Genomic DNA, 20,506 nt, shown 5'->3' with positions numbered 1-20,506 from the left:
AGGGTTCACACTTTTGAGAACATGTTGCTTAATCTATCTATTTCCTTTGCAATGTGAATAGGGGTAGAATTAAATTCATTAAACAACATCAGTTATAGGAGATCCCTTCGCATTCATCCCTCCTCACGTAATAGCTGACAGAATTCAACTACGTGAGGTAATTAAGTCTAATAAAGCGGATAAAGAGGGCTGGCAAGCGTTGGCCATGCTTTCTGACGATATGTCCATGACCAAGGTGATGATGAATGGCAGAAAAACAAGGAGAGGGCGGGATGTGCCCCTGGAGGTCCTTTTGTATCGTAATTTTGGTCGCTCTGGGGGCTGGCATAGAATATTTAATAACAGAAAACCAAGCCAAATACCTCAAACTTAGAACACACCATGAAGAGACATGATCATAACAATTCCCTCTGCTTGTCATTGCTAGTTAGTTTCAGAAGGACTTAAGAGTAGCAAATGCTGAATTTTAAGCTTCCTTCTGCATTTAAAGCATTCAGCACAATGCCTGCAAACTGATTCAGAGCATGTGAATTTGCGTCATTGTGGTAAGTAATTGAGAGTTCAGAAACTATGAAAAAGCACACAAAAAGTTCAATAAAGCACCCTAATGATTACTAAGGAAATGAAACATTGAAGGGAAACAGCTTCTATGAAAAATATGTGAAAATCTATTACTTACACTTGAAATGTCAATGTTGTTATTCAAATCACATTAAATGATAGACAAATTCACACATGTTTTTTTTTTGTCAAAACCAATTATAAAGGTTCTATGAGAGACTGATGTATGATGAAAAACATTCTGGCATTGTTGGCTTATGTGAATTATTTTCCCTTAGCAAGACTATTTTGAGCATTGATAAACAATGTTGTATTCAGAATATAGAAGACTAGTGTAAACATTGCTTTATTAGAAGAGGGATATTACCTCTAAAACAGCTACACTAAAATCATACGGTGTACCCAGGACAGCCAGTTGGGTAATCATTGAGAAAGACTTTACTAAAAAGACATTCAAAAGTTTGCCCAGTAACAGGTTCTATAACAAAATGCATTCCTAATAAGTTAGGATAACACATCATCATCATGAACTATTGATAATAGACTCAGAGTTCTTGAAATTGCATAAGATTTAAGGAAAATACATTTATTACAATTTCCTTTAAATCAAATCTCACCCCCCCAAAAAAAAATGATGCTACTCTTTTGCTTACAAAATTAGAAGGTATAATAATGTTTGTTATACAATTTTAATTCTAAGTACTGTTTATCATGATGATGTTTGATTAAAATGAACATGCAAAAATAAACATGGAATAATGAATTAAGGTTTGATCCTGTAATATACACTAGCTGAACCATAGCATTCTATGTATTAAATTTTATTCTATGAATAATCATATTCCATGCATGAATTTCCTTGTAATTTTGGTAATCTTTAATCAAGTATCGTTTGGAACAATCCTAAGATCCCCAGATTGGGAACTTAACTGTGAAGGGTAAGAAGTGGCATCAGTAGAGACAAAAGAAGGGTGGTGTTGAGATTTGATGGACAGGAAAGGGGAGTGGTCACATAGGATAAAAATCATATTCTTGTTTCATGGGACTTGTTATTGGTCTGTTTCACAGCCAATCAACACCTGCTACTGCTAAATTCAATGTGACAAAATACTGCAAATTATCACACACAGGCCATTTCACACTAATGAGCCATTAGGACAGCTGTTACAAACGTAAATATGAACATGAGTCATTGAAAATCACTTTGACTTCTGGCTATCTTCCTTACAGTTTGGGCTATGAATCATCAGATGCTCAAAGAATATGAAAAAGTGAACAGAGTTTGAACTACACCTAGAACTTTAAGAGCAAGCATCCTCAACTCTCAACATAAAGAAGAACAATATTTTTTAAATAAAAAAACTGATAAAAAAACCCAGAATGGTTGACTAAATGAATGTAGTGATTTGAATTCTGTTGTGATAAATACACTTGCATACTGATGGGAAAAAAACACCTAAGGCATTTGCTGAGGTAATTTTCCTATTTACTTGTATCTACATTTTGAATTTGTATAACTTATATATGGGTTCAATTTAAACATGATCTTAATGGGATATATTCAAGTACCTTCAGCATAACCACCTGTATTGATGATAGGACCTGTCCCTCTAGTCAATTGAGCTTTCCGGCACCTTAATTACATCATGGATCAGTCCAAAACAAAGTTGCTTAGGCATAACCAACAGTCTACTGAAGAACTTTTGGAGTGATTGACTATTTTTAGGGGTGTTAAAATTGTGCTTTGTAACTGGGATGGCCATAATGTCTACCTGATGCTGTTTCATCTCAATGATTGCCAGTAGATGAGCTGTTACAACACAGTAAAAAGGAGTTTTTTCTGTCATAATCATCTGATCAAATGATTTAAGTAACATTTAATATGATGAAATATTTTGTCCAGGATGTCTGTTACTTCTCCTGTTATTTCTGCTTATTTGGCTCAAGATATAAATAACCCTTATTATGGTATGTTTCTATCAAAAATATATTTGACTCTAGTTCACACTACATTTTTAAATTGGAAACATCTCTGCCCCCTCCCCCTGTATGAAAACAAATTTATACAACATAACAAACTGCAATTCAAAACAGTTTGGTAGCAGATAAGCTAATGAATATATCCAGGGTGGTCGGTAATACTTCTGAGTATTGGCGGGAACGTTTGGCGTGGTTGGTATGTATTGTACTCAAGATGAGTCACTGTCTTGATGTGAATGCTCTTCCATTTACCTTACACACACCTGTTGCTGTCATGGTAGCCGAGTGTCTTACTTATAATTGGTTGATACTTTTTTAGGTTTATCGCTAATCAGAACGGCAATGAGGCATGGGATCGAAAAGGGGGCAAGCTAGCTAGCTCCGCGCACTGCAGTCTCTGCCCCCTTTTCAATCCCATCATGCTTATGGTAATGATAATAGTAGTGGTAATCACACCACTGGTAACTACAATGTTAATGTTAAGGCTACTGGAAGAGGTATTGGTAATGGTTATTGTAATGGTAATAGAAATGAAAGTGATGGTAATGTAAATGATAATTGTAATCATAATGCTATAGTCAAATGGTAATGATAGTGATAATGGTAAAGCTAATCCTATTGGTAAAGCTAATGGTAATCTAAATGCCTGCTTAAAGCTTTGATGTAAAGGGTCAATAATGTGAATCAAACTCTGGTATCTAAGATTCCGATGTCTACAAAAGGGTAGTGATCATTTGATTTTTGTTCAGCTAAAATTAAAATTGTCATTTTTCAGCAATTTAGATTTCAAATTTGGCACCTAGAACACTTTCTTGGAAATGATTTTATTTTTATATAAAAGTAGCCTTTTGAGCAATTAATTTACAAATTGACACTTAATTTAGAATTAAGTAATTGGATACCAGCCCATTCCATGCTTAAGAAAACATGCAGATATTTCATTGTAAATGGCTACCAATCAAAATAAATCTGGATCTAAAATCGGTCAAGTTATCCAATTAAACACATTTGTATTTTACATCCTTTTCATCATAAAAGTTTTAGAGCACACACTTTCATACAATCCAGTAATGAATTGGAATAGTGACATACACTTTGGGAGGATTTGCTTAATAAAGGTTAATGTTATTGATAATGCTAATGATTTGGAAATGGTAATTTTAACATCAGTGGTAATGGCAATGATTATGTCGGTGATGTTTAAATAATGATGATAACAAAAACAATAATTATACTTTACTTACTAAGTAGCCCCAGGAATAGTTGATCAATCATGAGTTTAAAAAAAATAGGAGGGGGAGCATGTTTTAGAGCATCTGGTCATGTTTTAAATGATTTTTTTTCTTTAAAATTTAGGAAATAACAGGATATGGGAAGCAATGTTTGTATACATTCTCCTGCCTGTTTGTGATAGGTTAGAACTTCCCTCCGGCTCTTTCATTGTATAGATGACAGCATGGGGGATTGGATCTAAAGACTGCACAAGTGTGATACCTTAAACAAGAACATGTGTCTTCTATTTTGAGAAGTGATGCTATTAATATTAACAAGCCTTCAATCACTTACAATAACAAGATGGCAACAAGTGTGTTTTATCAGTAGAAAATATCAATCCTTTAGAATAATTCAACGTCTAGTGCAAGGCCTCTAAATAGTCTAAATAAGATATTGAATCAAATATAAATACGTGATAATTCTATTAAAGCCTTATTAAACCTGTACACAATACTTTTTTGCTAGTTAAGTATACAATGTGCTTCAATGTTTAGGATAAAAAAAACACATGAAAAATCTGAAATGTTGTACTGAGAACATATTTTCATCCATATTAGTGTGGGATTTTTGTGACCTAGTACATCTTGAATTGCACACATTACACTGAAGTTTGGGGAGAATTTGACAGAGAAAAGCATGTGGAAATAAGTGAATATGGCATGAATTTGATCAATTTCAAAGGAAAACATACTTTATGGGTAGTTTTGAATAAAAAAAATATTGTGTCATCCCAGCTAATTGTACCCACCTCACTGCATTTTTGTAAGAATTAAATGTATATGATAGTAAAATACAAATTACATCATTGAATCTTTACTAAAAGTAAGAAAGAAAGGGAAGAGGTAACTGAAATAATCATAAACAAATAAGAAGGGGGAAATGGTTGAGAAATCCTTCTTTTGTAATATAAAAGAAATAGAGGAATTGGATAGGGCATAAAGAAAGGGAAGGGGGGTTAGAAAGAGGGAGAGCAAGTTAGATATCAAATGATTCCAACCCCAAATCTTGGATTTAATCTCTAAATAGCACCTTAATAACTTCCTGTTAGTGAGCTTCTACCAGTCCACCAGGGGTGCGTCTAATGGCTCTGTGACGTAGTCAAAGGAGGGTCATATTGGGGAAAGTGGTCTAAAAATAGTTCAAACTATATTTATTATATATCAAAAAAAGAAATGCAGAGGAAATCGGGCAGGAAGTGAAAAATGTCAAATATTGGATTATATTACTTCCCTTATTTGCAATCAAAGTTTGCTAGAGATAAAAAGATGTTTGTATAATTTGGGTTTGAACAAACAAAATAAGAGAGGAAGAGCTAGGAGAATCATCTTGGTACTTTCTCCATGACAAGGGTGTTAAATGAAATAAATGCACAACAGTTATAAAGCTATACATTTGCAAATTAAAAAAGAAAATAATGATACAATAAAAATTAGAGGGCTATTCTACTCTGACATTGCTTGGTTTTAAATAATATGGACCAAGAAACGGGGTGTTGGTCGGATGGTTCATTTCACTACATTAATAATAATAATAATAGTGATATTTTATATAGCGCGCACACCGTCTGATGCATATACAACCAATAAATGCTTAAAAAATAAGTTTTTTTCTGGTTAAGGTGACATGTGTTGTGTAGGCTGGTGTCAAATCCATAGAAAATCAGAACAAGGGGGCATGTTTCTGGAAATTGTAGCAAAATAAGGGTAAACAGGGTATATCTTTAAACTTTCATATGAAGTTTACAGTTTCCCTCATATGGGTCTGGATTTTGGTGCTACCATAAAACTCAATTGATTATTTAATTATCATTGGGGTAACAGTACTGACAGGGTCTAATTTATTAAAATATATTCTGAAATACTTAATAGGCCCTATTTGGCCTATAGAACATAATGCAATAGGTTTTGAAAAGCAGTGGTCATGTATGTGTACAACAGTAAAGTTGGGTGCCCCTCCCCCTCCCTGGTAAAAGCAAAATACAGATTTACAATGAGAAACAGAAAGAGAGACAGACAGAGAAGACAGTGACAGACGTGTAAATGAGGTAACAGATACGAGAACACTGGGAGCAATAGAGGAAGAGAAGATATGGATGAAAGGAGGAATGTAGAACAGAGAGAGAAAGAGAGAAAAAAAGAGGGTGGATGAGTGGGAAGGGGGTGAGTGTAAAAATTAGTATCAGCGTACAAAGAGTTTTGAAGTAGACATATCCTGTATTTCCAGGGGGAGCACACACCACTGGAGTATTTCCTGTAGGGGAAGTCCATATAAATACAAAGGGGGCTTTACTGATGTTCTTCACTCATTGCCAATAAGTCTTGCCAACTTGACGTAGTAGTAGTAAACACAAGCCTCGCAACACAATTTCAAGTTTTCTCTCTTCCAACATCACTGCTTAAGACACCTGTGGGTCTAAACTGCGCATGAACCGAAGCAATTCAGATGTGGATTATCTAAACAGCTGACCTCCATGAGATATAACTGGACTTAGGATTAGGAAATTAATCCCTGTTAAGTCACCATACTTCATTCATGGTTTAAATCTGCAAGGATCAAAATACATATTTTTGAGGAGTATTTTAGAGATGGAACTGATGATGGTTTTAAATAGACTGATGTCACAATCACTGATGTGTTTATGGTTCCTGATGTTTGCACTTTGTGAAGATGTCAAAGGTACTGCTCAATGCATGTGCATGCCTGAACACCCACAACAACAGTTTTGCAGATCAAGCTTTGGTAAGTAAGTTAGCTTTAAAATCAAATTTAAAAACACTATTTGCCCATTTAACAATGATTAAACCTTATAGAAACAGGAAACTAAGATTAAAGAAAAAGCTCACATGTATACTTTTCTTCTCCCTATGTTAGATATCTCATCTTTCAAAATGTTGTGTGAAACTTTGGGCCTTTATTTTTTCAAAGAGAGCCTTTTTATGTATTACTCATCTTTATGTTATATATTTACCACACAAGTCCATTCTAGAGGAATTTGTAAAGTATATTGGATTTTTAAAGCATATTTTAAATATTGCATTCCTCTATAATATAGGATACCCCCTTCCATTTCTTTTGGTTATTACAAATCCTCTTTCTTCAGCTAGAACAAGTTATTATACATAATACAATATACATTTATCAGAATCAGAGATCCACTTAAATAAAATGAAAGCAGTAACAAACAATACCAGTATTTAATCTAGGCCTACGGAAGATTCAATGTGCCAAGAAATATAATAAACTTACAAGCCATTTTCGGAAATGGAGATTTAAGTTGTAAGATATTCTATCATTTAATTTTGGTAACTGAAGAATATCTTTATATGCCAATCTGAGGAAGGAATTTGTTAATCTCTAAAGGTAAATTACCTGAATTTTACCCCTCTGTTATTACATTCTTGCCTTTACTATACTATAGGGGATGAGTAATACTTAGAAGAGAAAAAGTGACTGCTTTTACTACATGTTTATCACTTATTATGTTGATAAGCTGTACTTTTTCTAATGTAAACTATTAATGTGTATGCTGCTTTTGTATTTTTTACTTTTTATTTTTATTTTCAAAATACTTGTATAATTTATATGTGATTTGTTACACAAAATCATGAAAACCCAATAAAAACTTTAAAAAAAAGATTCAATGTGCCATCCACTTACTGATATAAAGTTTATATGTTCTTTCAACATTTTGGAATATGTTTTGGTATAAAGTATAACAAACATTGACGTAATTCTCAAATGACAATGAATAGAGTATAATTTCTTCAACATACGTGTACATGTAGGTGTATACCTCATATACAGTATGTAAACATAATGGGTGTTTCTGTTTACATGCTTGAATCATATCATACACTCTGAAAAATATACAGGTGTATATTCATTATTCATATAGTGTAGGTGTCCTTATAAACACACACTCATTAAATATGCTCAGCAGGTCATAGAAAGGTTAATGTGATGAGCATATCAGATATGATTGGCTATATCATACATTATCTGTTTGTAACTAATTATTCGACTCTCAACTGAGTTCTCAGTTATGGAAAATTATGCCCTTCATTGGATAATATTTTACAATTTTGATGAAGTTTGTTCAAAAGGGGAGATATAATTCAAGAAACCTTGCTTTTACTTTGCTACTATTTCTACTGTAATCTGATAGTGATAACAAAAGTGAATAGTATGTGCAAATGTAATAGGCCTTCTGTTATCATAATTCCACACACACACAAAATGCAAAGAGGCTGCTTAATTTAGTAAATCTAATTATATCTCTTTCTTTAACATCTATGAGCCTTTATGCTAATGTCCCAATGATAATCCTGACGAGCAATGATCGATTTCCTGTGAGAAAAAGTACCAAGCTGAGCAAAAATTATGAACCAATTTGAGACTTGGGTCCATTTACCATCAAGGTAAATGCATGGGAGGGGCAGTGTTGAGGAGGTAATTGATTACAGAGGGGTAACATGACTGGTATCAGCACCTTTGTAATACCAATTTCTTTTTTCTGGTGGATCAGGGTAAACCAATTAGCATGTCCAACTTATATAATTGCAACAATGAGGAGGGATCTGCTATGGACCTTTATATAAACTTCATTTAAAAAGTATCATAAGGAAAAAGTATCAATGCAATTTCCAAAGCTAAGAATGAAGATCACATGTGGTATGAGTTAATATTCAACCAATGGGCTACAGGCTGTCAGAAGTGGGTATAACAACATTTTTATGGGGGGGGGGGGGGTGAGTGGTTGGTGAGGCTCAATCTCTTCTTGTTATTTTATTTTTTCAAACTTATATACGTTTATTTTAATGTTTTTTCCAATGAGAAATTAATATATAAACATCACAACATTATTGTTCAGTGATATTTAAAAAGAAAAGTTACAAATTGACCGCCCTGAGTAAAAATTTATCTGAGTGGAAATAAACTGATTAATATACTGGGTCTATTTACTTTTACTAGTCACATGGTTATTTTCTATAACAGCTCCCATCTCTATGAACTTGAATGAACTTTTGAGGAAGGAATTCAGTGTTTACTACCACACTTTAAACAAAAATGGCAACAAATGGAAAGGCAGACAACAATCTTGTAAAGTGTTGTTTCCTTTAGTACAAACTTGTAAAAGTGCCAAAGAGTAAAATCATTATACTTGCATTTGATAAAAAAATCACAGAGAATTGTAAAAAAGTCAATCTGAGTTCATGAAAATCATAAAGAGTATGATTTTGTAGACAGAAAAGGTTGGTATTTAGACAAGACAAGGTATCAAAGTATTAACATAATGTTAACTATAGAGAGCAAGGGGTGGAAGATAATATTATCATGAATTTCCCTTGGGGTACAACATGGAAGGAAGAGTAATTAGCTGAATGAATAAATAATTACACAATCATGTTTGTTGAAGTGATAACCTTCAATCATAGACACCCTTCCTCATCAAAGGTCAATATAATCTGTACCATTGGGGTAAGCAAATTGGCTGGTATGGTACAAAATATTTACAAAGAGGGTGAAAAATTTGTAGTTTGGAATATGAAAATCATTCTGCCCCTGATTACTTAATTGTTTTCAAATCAAATTTGGAAATGAAAAGATTCATACATTGGATGATTAACATGGGAACAATTTCAACCGGTGACCCCTCATTAATGAGAATTTTACACTCCTTTTAGGCCGTGTTTATGCTTCCACTTTTTAGGCCAGAATCAGCGTTTCCATACGTGATTGGTCCAAAACATGGTTGCGTCCATGCTTACTTTCATTTAAACGATGTTTCAAAATGCCGATCGTAAACTCACAAAAAGGTGCGTTTGTAAGCGTCGTTTGACCAGAATCAGGCTTTCTGGGGAAGTATAAACAGAACCACGATCGTTTACGTGTTTAAATGACGTCATTTGGGACATGCTTCCGGTGAGATGAAAGTCCGCGGGCAAATACAGTCACATTGCTCCATGGTCACATGTTACCTCCGCGTAATAACAACACTCGAAAAAAAAAATTTGAAAAAAGGCGCGCCCAATTTGACCTCGCTTTCCTGCTCAACGAAAATTACGATGCGAAGCCAGCTGGAGATCGTGATTTTGCCTCTGAAAGGTTAAGCATAAACAGCACTCCCAGAACCACATTTACGATCGGCGTTTTGAATCGACGTTTGAAAATGCTGATTCTGTCCTTGCAATGGAAGAATAAACACATTTTTTCTTTGCTTGTTAGTCATATGCTCAAAAATAGGAAGAGATTTAAAAAAAAACTTGTAATTTTACAATTGTCACTCTTACAAAATAGTATGATTATCGTATATCCATCTTCTTTTACAAAGAATGTAATTACAAAGGGGTCATTGAGGATATGAATAACATTTATTTTATTAATCATTCTTGCCATTCCTTTGCTACTACAAAATATTGAGATTAATTATGAAGTTAGGAACAACTGGAATGAGCCCAAACTTTGGCATGAGCCAATGGTATTCAAGGGTAAACATTTGGCTTCTCTGTGCTAAAACACCTGCAATGAAGCTGTTGATTTGACTAATCCACAAACAACTACTGATGGGTAGAAATCAAGCTAAAAAGCACCTTTTATATCTTTGTTTAGGTATCATTAGCCGGGTAAATGCTCCTCTTCATAGACGTTAGATTTAATAAGCAAATAGACAACCTGTGCATATCAATTTTATAATTCATCATGAGCACACCAATATTTTGCTAGAGTTGATGAACACAGATATTGAGTGAATACACAACAGGTATGATCAATCAATGAATAAAAATGGTGGAAAGAAGAAAAAATGATAATAAAACCAAGAGAGTGAAACTACAGACAATGTTTCCAAAAATGGTTTGATGTTAACTAGTAAAGTTGTAATTATCATCAAATGTGTGACAGAGAGATATAACTTGATAAAAAAGACAATAAAAATACACCATTTAAATCATAATTTTGATAGTAAATTTGAAAAAAGGAACCCTAAGTCTTCCCAGCCACATATATTTCTCCTGCTCCTTAACTTCTAAAATAAACTATGAAGTCAAAACTGAAACTCCTAATTCCCTAAGTCACTAGGATCATCTGTATGCTGATGGGACAATTATTCAGCAGAATCATTTCCACTATATCTTGTGTCTTCCTCCTTTCCATCTCTAAGGCCTTGCCTATAAAGCAACAAGTTCCTTTCTTGTATCATCTGACCTACATCCAGTACAATATAAATAACAAAAGAAGATTTGACATTTTACATGTAGGCAATTTGAACAATGCAACAAATGTTTCATTTTCTTTATTCTAGACAATAACCATTCATTTTGACATTAATAGTTTTGCTCAAATTTTGTGAACCCCACCACAAAATGCAATCCTTCATGCTGAGAATTGAATATAGATAACAATACTAAAATGTATAGTTGGCCCACAGAAACAAATTTTTACTGAATATAATATTTTATCACCCGACTTCACAATTACATATCTATAATATGGCAGAACGTGAACACTTCAAATGTTCACTTTTTGGTGGGGTTCGCTAACTTTTGAGCACCACTGCTAGGGATCACGCAAACTTTTAATTTGATGAACATGGTCAGTATTGAATATTTTCCTCATACAAATACTAACAATTTTAAGAAGAAATTATCTTAATGCTTAGATTATAAAAAAAAATATTTCGTAATTTATACACCAAAACTAACAAATTCAACCATTTTGTTGCTCTTTCAAAAAAATTCTTATATTCTCATCCTTCCCCCTTTACAACATGTAGGCGAAAGAATTGGATATCAAATATTGAAACTTTAGATTGTTTGAGTAGATCTCACTTGTGTTTAAGCCAAAATAATTTGAATTATAATCATAGTAAGAATGTTGTCACTATCATGTGTAAGAATATTATCAAAATTCTGAAACAGATGTATCATCTTGTTTGTAGCATGATTATGACCCAAAATGATACTGGTATTCATAAAAAAGGATACTGAATGTCACAAATATTGAACTATTTTTCTTACATGAATCAAATTCCAATAATCTAAATTGTAATAAGCAAAAAGGAAAATTTCTTGATGCCACAGAGAGCGATAAAAGGAATCCAATACCATTTCCAGTAACTTATGATTTTTTGGTCTGCACCAGCCCTGCACTAAAATAATCAGCACCACAAGCGGTCAGTAACTATAGCAGAGCCGCACTACTTTTATGATCACCCATTCAAAAACTTGGGTACATAAGGGATAACTGTCATGGTAACAGAACACGCCACATACAGAGCAGAAGTGCTCCGTATTGTTACCTTTGTCTATGCAAGGAATTTGGCCAGGGCGTGGTGCTGCTATCGTTGAAAAACTCTTTGGTCAAAGCATGGTGTGGGCCTGGCGCTGGTCTGGTGCTGATAAAAGCAGCACCAAATTAGCCCAAAGTTTTATGACTTAGGCCTAGCACTACTTGAATGGCAGGTTTTTTGTTTGGTGTGTCATGATGTCATCTATGTAGAATGGTATAATGCTATGATGCACTTTATTGGCCTTTACCCAAGTATTTTGAAGTTGTGCACAAACACTCTTCTGCATTTTATATTTATTAACTTAGACAATGTTGGAATGAACAAGCAAATGTACTTTTTAGATACACTGTATATTAGCTTGGATTGATAAATTCATGAGGAAATGTATTAGGCAATTTGGAGTTGTAAATCAAATATAAAATTAGAAAAATACAGGAGCTTTTATTCTTAACTCTGGTTTAAGTTTAATTTAAACTCTGGTCCAAAGTTGTAGTTTAAATATCAATAGCTTATTGTAACATTAATCTCAGATTTGTCAGCACGTGATGCTCAATTCACTTATATCTGTCTGGGAATAATAACTAAAGTTTGTTTTTGCAATTAAAGCATGGGAAAATAATACATATGACATAAGAATCATGCGATGTAAGCCATTTGGCTTCCCATGATTTAAGCACATAGTTAGACCATGGCCTAAGTTAAACTGGAATTAAGAAAAGAGGCCATGAAGTGTAAAGACTATTTGTTTAACATAAGTCTTCCAAAGTAGTGTGACCATTATTGTAATTTCATTGACTGCTTCTTTTAAAATTGAATTTTATAATTAGGTCATGTTGTATCTTCCTGGTTGTAATGTTAATTTCTGATATCATGTATGTATCATTGTGCAATTGATGCCAACACAACAACATACTCCAACCCAAACAAACTTAATCATCCACTAGAAATAAATGGTTCTCCGCCAACGCAAAAACCTCTGAGATATAGACAAGATTAACGTGTCTAGGAGCCAAGCAGTCAGGAGAGGGGTGCATGTACTACCGGAAGTGACCCCCTGAAGGTACCCCACAATGACTCATCCCATTACCCCAGCCCCCCTTTTTTTTTTTTTCTCTCTCTCGTTACTGATACAATTTGATTCCAAATGTCAGTTGCCCAAAGAATAGATTAGTCATTGCATGCACTGTTGTTTTGAAGAGGTCATTTTTTTACAGGTACCTAGATGCCAAAATCATGGATGAAAATGGGATAGCTTGCTTGGTCTTTGTGCCCCAGTAGAACTAATATGAAAATATTGTTTGGCAAGATGCAAGTCAGTTCTGCCAAATATTGTTGAGGCCATGCACATGATTGGATGAAAAATTCACAATGATAATTGATATTTATGAGAAATGCTTCATATAAACTTAAACATATACTGTAAAACTAAAAGAAATGCTTAATATAATATGGCTCAGAGGGAATGAATAATACTCAAAAGTTATACTTTAATGATTAATTATTGAAATCATACTACTAAAAAAACTAAGAAGAATCAACAGGACAGCACATGCTGGCAAACTTATAAAGAATTGCAGAAGATTCAAATAAACTCAGACTGAGAAAGATCTCAAATTTTGTATTGGGGTTAATCTCAAATCGAATAGATAGCCAGATTTAGAATACATTTATATTACCTGGCATATTTAGACAAGATGTTCCATTGAAAACATATATTACCGGTACTATTGAGTTATTAGAATATATCAAAATCTAGATGCTATCAAAGCAGATGCAAAGCTTTAATAATCATTTTTGTTTTGTGAGTTTCTAAGAGGAGGGGTAGGTTGGTTGGCATGTTCTTGGGCTGTGGACAGGAACTCTAAAATTAGATCTAATTGTGAGCCTAGGACAGATGGTTGGTCCAGCAAGGGTAAGAACAGGATGTATCTCTAATAGAGGAGGAACATGTTTTAGATACTGATAGACTGGTATATGGATCCATGGTGGAAGGGGGTCTGGTATGCGTAATATTCACTTATTATGAAAGAAAAAAATGAAAACATCATACTTCTCATTTATTTAACTGATCATGGTCATTTCATCTTATGATGAATACTACCCAAAAGGTAGTAACACTGTACCAAGAGTGTGTATGGATCTGTCTTTTGAATGTCATGCAAGAACAAGCACAGGTCTATCAAATTTGATGTTCATATACATACATATAAGTATAACTTCAATAAGATGTCTGTGGAATTGAGCCATAGAATTCTAAGAGTACAATCAAGAGTATTTCCATATGCTTTACAATGAATGAACAATATTGCATAGATAAATCTATGTCATTACTATGAATAGGCCTATTGATTTGTTTTGTCCCAGCAGTTTCATACAGAGATGCATCAATTTTACATCTTACAAATATTGTGCAGGCCTACTTCTGCAAGACATTAAATCAATAACTTTTCAATAATTATCTTATTAGGGGATAGGAAAAAATCGGACAAGAAAAGGTATTTTCAAAACTACAATTCAAAGAATATCACTGGAAGGGAAACACACCTATTGAGATTAATAAAGAAAATTACATAAACTGATCAAAAATAAATTGATTCTGTCTCTCGTATTTCCTGTCTTACATCTCCATTGTCCTAATCATGATCGCAAATGTTTCTTTAAATCCTATTTCCATGCTGAATGTTAGAATCTCTTAAGATGTGTCTCTTGTTCCTTTTCATGGTATGACTATAAGAGATAATGAAATATGATGATTTAAAAACACTTCATTGAGGAAGGGGGATATTGGATTAGCAGTCACAAGAAGGAAAGTATTTGAAGATTTAGTTGTATCAGGATCATGCAGTTTCTTAACATTTTCCTTATCTCCTCACTTAATCTTTAGGGATAAAGTGCAAGTATTTTTGGCTCTAGAATCATCCATCAATGCTAAGCCCTTGAATGGGGTACATGATAGCCCCCATAAATACACCCTTCACATCCATGATCAAATGCCATGTAGTAGGGATTAAAACGGTCATGGTTTAAGACAGGAAAGTGAACATCTGTGCTCTATTTTACAAGCACTTTAAGTTAGCTGTTTAGCATCATGAACTATTTATAATACATTGATATGAATAACCAATGAAAGGAGGAAGTTGGTATGAAATTGATGATTTAATCCAAAAAAGACAATTCCAAAATGATTTAAATCTTGCTCACAATAAAAAAAGATAAAATAGGCAGCTTCATATGTTGATTAATACCAAGATAAGATGCATGGTTGATATAAGAAAGTTAGTAGAATTTACAGTCAAATTCAACAGTGGCTGCAGACAATTATCTATAACATATAGATTATAATCTCTATGTGAAAGAGTCCAATATAGAAGGCATGTCATATCTTCTATCTAGTCACTTTAAAACCCTCAGGAAGTCATTCACGGATCCAAGTGATGAAAATATAAAAATCAAGTGCACATCAGATTTCTAATCTTGATCATCCTTTCACAAGCTCAACCTCTCATTTTCTCTTTCTTTCCCTCTTTGTCTCTCTTTCATTCTATTATCTCATCATCTTGTCTTTGCCTTGAACATGGGACCCCCTTCCTGATGTCTCTAATCCTTCAACTTGTGACCTTTAAGATCTGGAAAAGGACAAATTAGCCCCAAACAACCAACTTGAACCATCATATCAATGCGCTATAAGGAAGTGTTAACCTACTTGATCTATTTATATCCATGAATAATAAATCAAATTCAAGCTAGAGGGCATAACATAGATATTAATATAATATTTCTGATGTGGTATTCCAGAGGAAATTGTGTTAAATAAAATTCAAGACTTGGACACCATCCCTCACATTTTTACAATCTGAATTGGATTAAGAACAAGAAATAACTTGTAAAAAGATCACATCAAAATCCTTCCTGTCTTCAAATCTTATGTTAAAAAAATGGTAGAAAATAAAAAATACAAGTGTTCCATAATTTATATAAATGTAGCTTGACACAGTGAAACCTGCATACAAAACTAGACATTGTTTAAAAAAATTGTTTAAAAATCAATATAGAAAAGGAATCAATATTCCCTTTTTTGTATGGTAACCAATTAACACAATAAAGAAGAGCTTAGCTTGTTCTGAATAAGCATAAACCAATGAAGAAATCAGCAATCTTTTGTTGATCATGAGTGGGCTCCACATCCTAATATACAAATGATACATATTGGCCTATGGGTTGCAAGATGCAATTTTCAAAGTCCAATTAATATGCTGGTTTTGAAGCCAGAAACTGGATCTTTTCATTTGGTCACTACTCAACCAAGTCAACATTCCTGATTATGATGATAATCTTCTGCCAAAGATCTAAAGCAATTATTCAATGGCTCTGAGATTGAAAATAGGCATAATTTATAACGATTTTCTTCAAAACGCTACCATTAAGTTCCTAAAATGATGTCTTTTTGTTTCTTCTATCTTACTCTATTCCAGTTGTTCGTGGTCGAATCATTGGAAAGCTAGTACACTCCAATCGAAACCATGGAGGGGCGTCAATGGATGTTGCACCAGTGGATATCGATGAAGGAACGACAGCTTATATTGTGAAGGTAGAGAGGATATATAAAGGTGAAGGCGTAATGGGACTACAGAGACATGTTGAGGTTACCATGATGAGACGAGATAAGGAATGTGGCTTGAAAAGACTAAGGAAAGGACATGTTTATGTCTTCACAGGTAGGTGAATGTCATCCATGAACTACTAGGGGTGTCACCTTGTTTACAGCAATAAAGCCATGACCTTTTGTCAAATGGCAGTATTGCTCTGTATAAAAGTAACTATTCCAAATTCAGCAATTCTTTAAAAAGCCCTTACTTTATAACTGAATTTAGTCAATTAGTGTTGGATTACTTGAATTGAATTACAAATCATTTTCTTTGTATTCAAATTAACCTTTGCAGTTGAAAAGTTAGCATCAATTTATTGGGTTTTTTTCTTCAACTTACTGTAAGCTGAGTTTACAGGATAGGTCATTCATTTCAGAACTAGTTGACACTTTTGCAGCTGGATTTTCTTTTCATGAAAGATATGATCATGATAATTAATGTTTGTGGAATCTATTATGTTTCTACTGGTTTTAAGCTTTACTGATATACCATGGGCATGATGGGGTTGTTAATAAAAGAAATAAAGACATGGTTAATATTTGCTTTTAAATGTAACATTTTATATATGAGTTACGATAGACTTATAGCTATGCTAAATAGTACAATAGATTATATAATATATGTTACAGGGCCAATGTCTCTTAAGTCTAGAAGTTCAGAAGAAATTTCATAGAAATATCAATTGTAATAATATTTAACAATAACCATTAACTGGAGACTGATGTACTTTAAAATAATGAGACTGTAATGCTGACTGAAAATGAAATAATCATCATTGAAATGGCAGCCATTTCTTTAAAAAAAAGAAGAGATAACATGATCAGGGGCCTGTTGCAGAAAGAGTTGCATTTAAACGCAATTCAAAATATCAAGCGCGAGCCCCGAATACGGGTGCTTCATTGGCTGAAAATCAAGTTGCGCAAGATTTTTTGAGCTGCGTTTGATCGCAACTTTTTCTGCAATGGGCCCTGTGTCATAACCTTTGCCTTTTATTCATTCAAATCCAAAATGATTCCTTTTGTTCTATCATCCAGTACAATATTATCAGAGAACAAGTATACAATGGGTAGTATTTTATTACATTGTTATGCCTGTATTTTCTTATAATATTTAATATCATATATCTACTTCACAAATTTGAATTAATAACTTGAAATAAAGAATGAAAAGCACAAATCATCCATAGTAAACATATTTTCCTCTTTTCATTTCATCTCAGGTAACCATGATGAGACAGGATTGTATAACATTGGAACATGTGATTGGGTGATTGAATACTCAGATCTTACCAAAATGCAGAAACAGGGTGTTAGATATCTATACAGACAATACTGCAATACATGTGAGGTAAGACATGGGTTTGGTCAATAGAATTCATGGAATCGTAGATGTGGGTTAAAACACTGACTAACAGGAACCAGACACAGACTTTGAAGAGAGAATAAAAGATCCACAGGACATTATTTGATTTTCAATGAAAAAAGGGATATATGAATAAAAATAACAAGAATCTGTGAAAGATTGGGTATGATGAGAGATATAGCTTAGTTATAACAGAAGTAATAAGTATTTGAATTAAGTATTTATGGTACTGGAAGAAATTAAACCTTCATACATGACCATTATTTGATCAATAAAAGTATATATTCATTTCTATGATTGCTATATCTTCTTTCATTGATTGTCATTTAATAAAAATTAATTTTGTAAAACAATTCTAATCTTAAATGATCTTTTTTATTTCAATTTCAGATCAATCTTTGTTTCAATGGGCATTGTAAGCAGCGGAGTCCTACATCATGTATGTGGGATGTTGCAGGGATTGGCTATGGAGATGACCAATGTGAAGCCAAACATTCTAGATGTATCAGACTGGGTAATGGAAGCTGTGGATGGTTCAATTCTTTTGGTTTCAAAGGATGTTACAGAAATCGTGCATTATCACAGCAAAACAGAGTGAAATAATATTATACCAGACTTATAACACGCAGTTTATCTTTATTGTGATATTGTACTTGCTAAATTGAGGATGAAGCAGTAATGACATGCACAGGAGAAGAATTTATTTTAAGAAAATTAAGCTGAGTTGAGAGGCCGGGTTATGCAATTGAATTTTATTTTCCCAGTGTTTGATGTCCTGGCCTTTGTTAAAAATTCTTAATAAAAGTGTAATTGTGCTGTTAAGTGTGTGATCAATATTCAGATATGAAATGATAAATTGAATATATCATTTTCAATATAAAACCATTGTAAGAAGAATCCATCTAAGAAAGATAACCCCCTTGACATGTGTGATTCCAATCAAATGGCATCTAAATATAAACAGTATTCATGATAAAGATCTGGAAATAAATGTAGTCTTCCTCATATTATGTAATTTTTGATATTATCACTCTACCCATATAGGTATGAACTTGAACCTGTAATAAAAATATTGAGACCAAATGATATATATGTAAGCTATCCACAAATGTTTTGAGCATTCCAGTATTGAAACTGAAATATAAAGTATATCCTTAAGCATATTATATCCATGTTATGTAGCTTGAGCATTTACCTAGATTGTATTTCAAAATATAGATCTTTAACAAAATAAGGCAAGCTATTTCGTAAGCTTATATTCACATCAGAGATCTAATATTAAATCCTTTAAAACCCATGCGAATCATGCATTTAAGTTGGTTTATGTTTTTTTTTATAAGCAGTAGGCCCTAAATCATCTCTTATCAACAATGTGAGCTAAGCTACAAATGTGTTTCAATTTATTTTTAAGGGTATTACAATATGAAAATAAACTCTACTTGATCTTTTTTTTCAGTTTGATCCATTGCAACAAAATAATGTAAGTCTCGATAATCTCAGTAATGTCAACTTACATCTGTTTGGTTTTTTAAGTATCACATATATATCTTACTCCCATCGCCATCTTAAATTTCTTATTGTACTCAGTGATTGACTGGATGTTTTATGAACTCGAAACATACGCAATTTCAGAACAAATAACAAGGTCATCAGCTTAAACTGCTATCATTATATGATGTAGCTTTTTAATGTCATTCAGTGTTTGTAAACATGTTGATAATTCTTTAAATTAATGTAAAAAATGTGCCTTCCCTTTCTACTCACTTGTATTCATATAGAATGAGTAAAAAGTTCTACATTTCTATAGAGAAGAGACCATCATTAACATTTCCTGCCTTTTCTTCTGCATTATTTTAGCTTGTTTTTCCAATGGAAATGTGTAAATATGTACTAAATATTATTTTCTTTACCTAATTGTTGTACAGATGTAAACAGTGTAAATATGAAAGTGCCAATTTTTGCACAGTGTTTATATATATTTTGTAAATAAATGGTTGAATAAACATCAAAGTGGTCGTTAAATCTGTTGACTCAATTTATAGACTAAGACTTATTTTTTGAAAATGTAATTTGTGTGAGAGAGATAAATAGGGATATAAAGAGAAGAAAGATAGAGAGAGAGAAAATGGAGAAAGAGAAAGATTAAGATAAAAAGGTATGGTGGAGATGAACAAAATGTGGGAGTGAAATCATGAAAAGAATAGATAAAGAAAAAGGAGTGAAATAGAAATGAAATAGGGGATGATAAAAGAGAAATACATCAAGAGAAAAATGAAACACATATGATGTAAGCAGATGGATAGAATCACAAGAGAAAAAGAATTCAATAATGGAAACTGTTAACTAAACATAAACACTGAAAGAAAAAGCCAACCTTGGTAATGAAAGACTTGTA

The 20,506-nt window shown here is 33.1% G+C and overlaps 1 protein-coding gene across 1 annotated transcript; it reads left to right on the top strand.

Annotated features, from left to right (window-relative positions):
• The first annotated feature begins 6,431 nt into the window (after positions 1-6,431).
• Positions 6,432-20,121, top strand: LOC129255458 (metalloproteinase inhibitor 3-like). The gene is made up of 4 exons (XM_054893808.2): positions 6,432-6,555; positions 16,576-16,818; positions 17,969-18,096; positions 18,502-20,121. The coding sequence occupies exons 1-4, from the start codon at positions 6,432-6,434 to the stop codon at positions 18,712-18,714; spliced, it is 708 nt and encodes a 235-aa protein (XP_054749783.2). The 3' UTR covers positions 18,715-20,121.
• Positions 20,122-20,506: the final 385 nt, after the last annotated feature.

Source organism: Lytechinus pictus, chromosome 3 (genome assembly GCF_037042905.1).
Source record: "Lytechinus pictus isolate F3 Inbred chromosome 3, Lp3.0, whole genome shotgun sequence".
Classification (NCBI taxonomy): Eukaryota; Metazoa; Echinodermata; class Echinoidea; order Temnopleuroida; family Toxopneustidae; genus Lytechinus; species Lytechinus pictus.
This window is presented reverse-complemented; position numbering and strand designations above follow the sequence as displayed.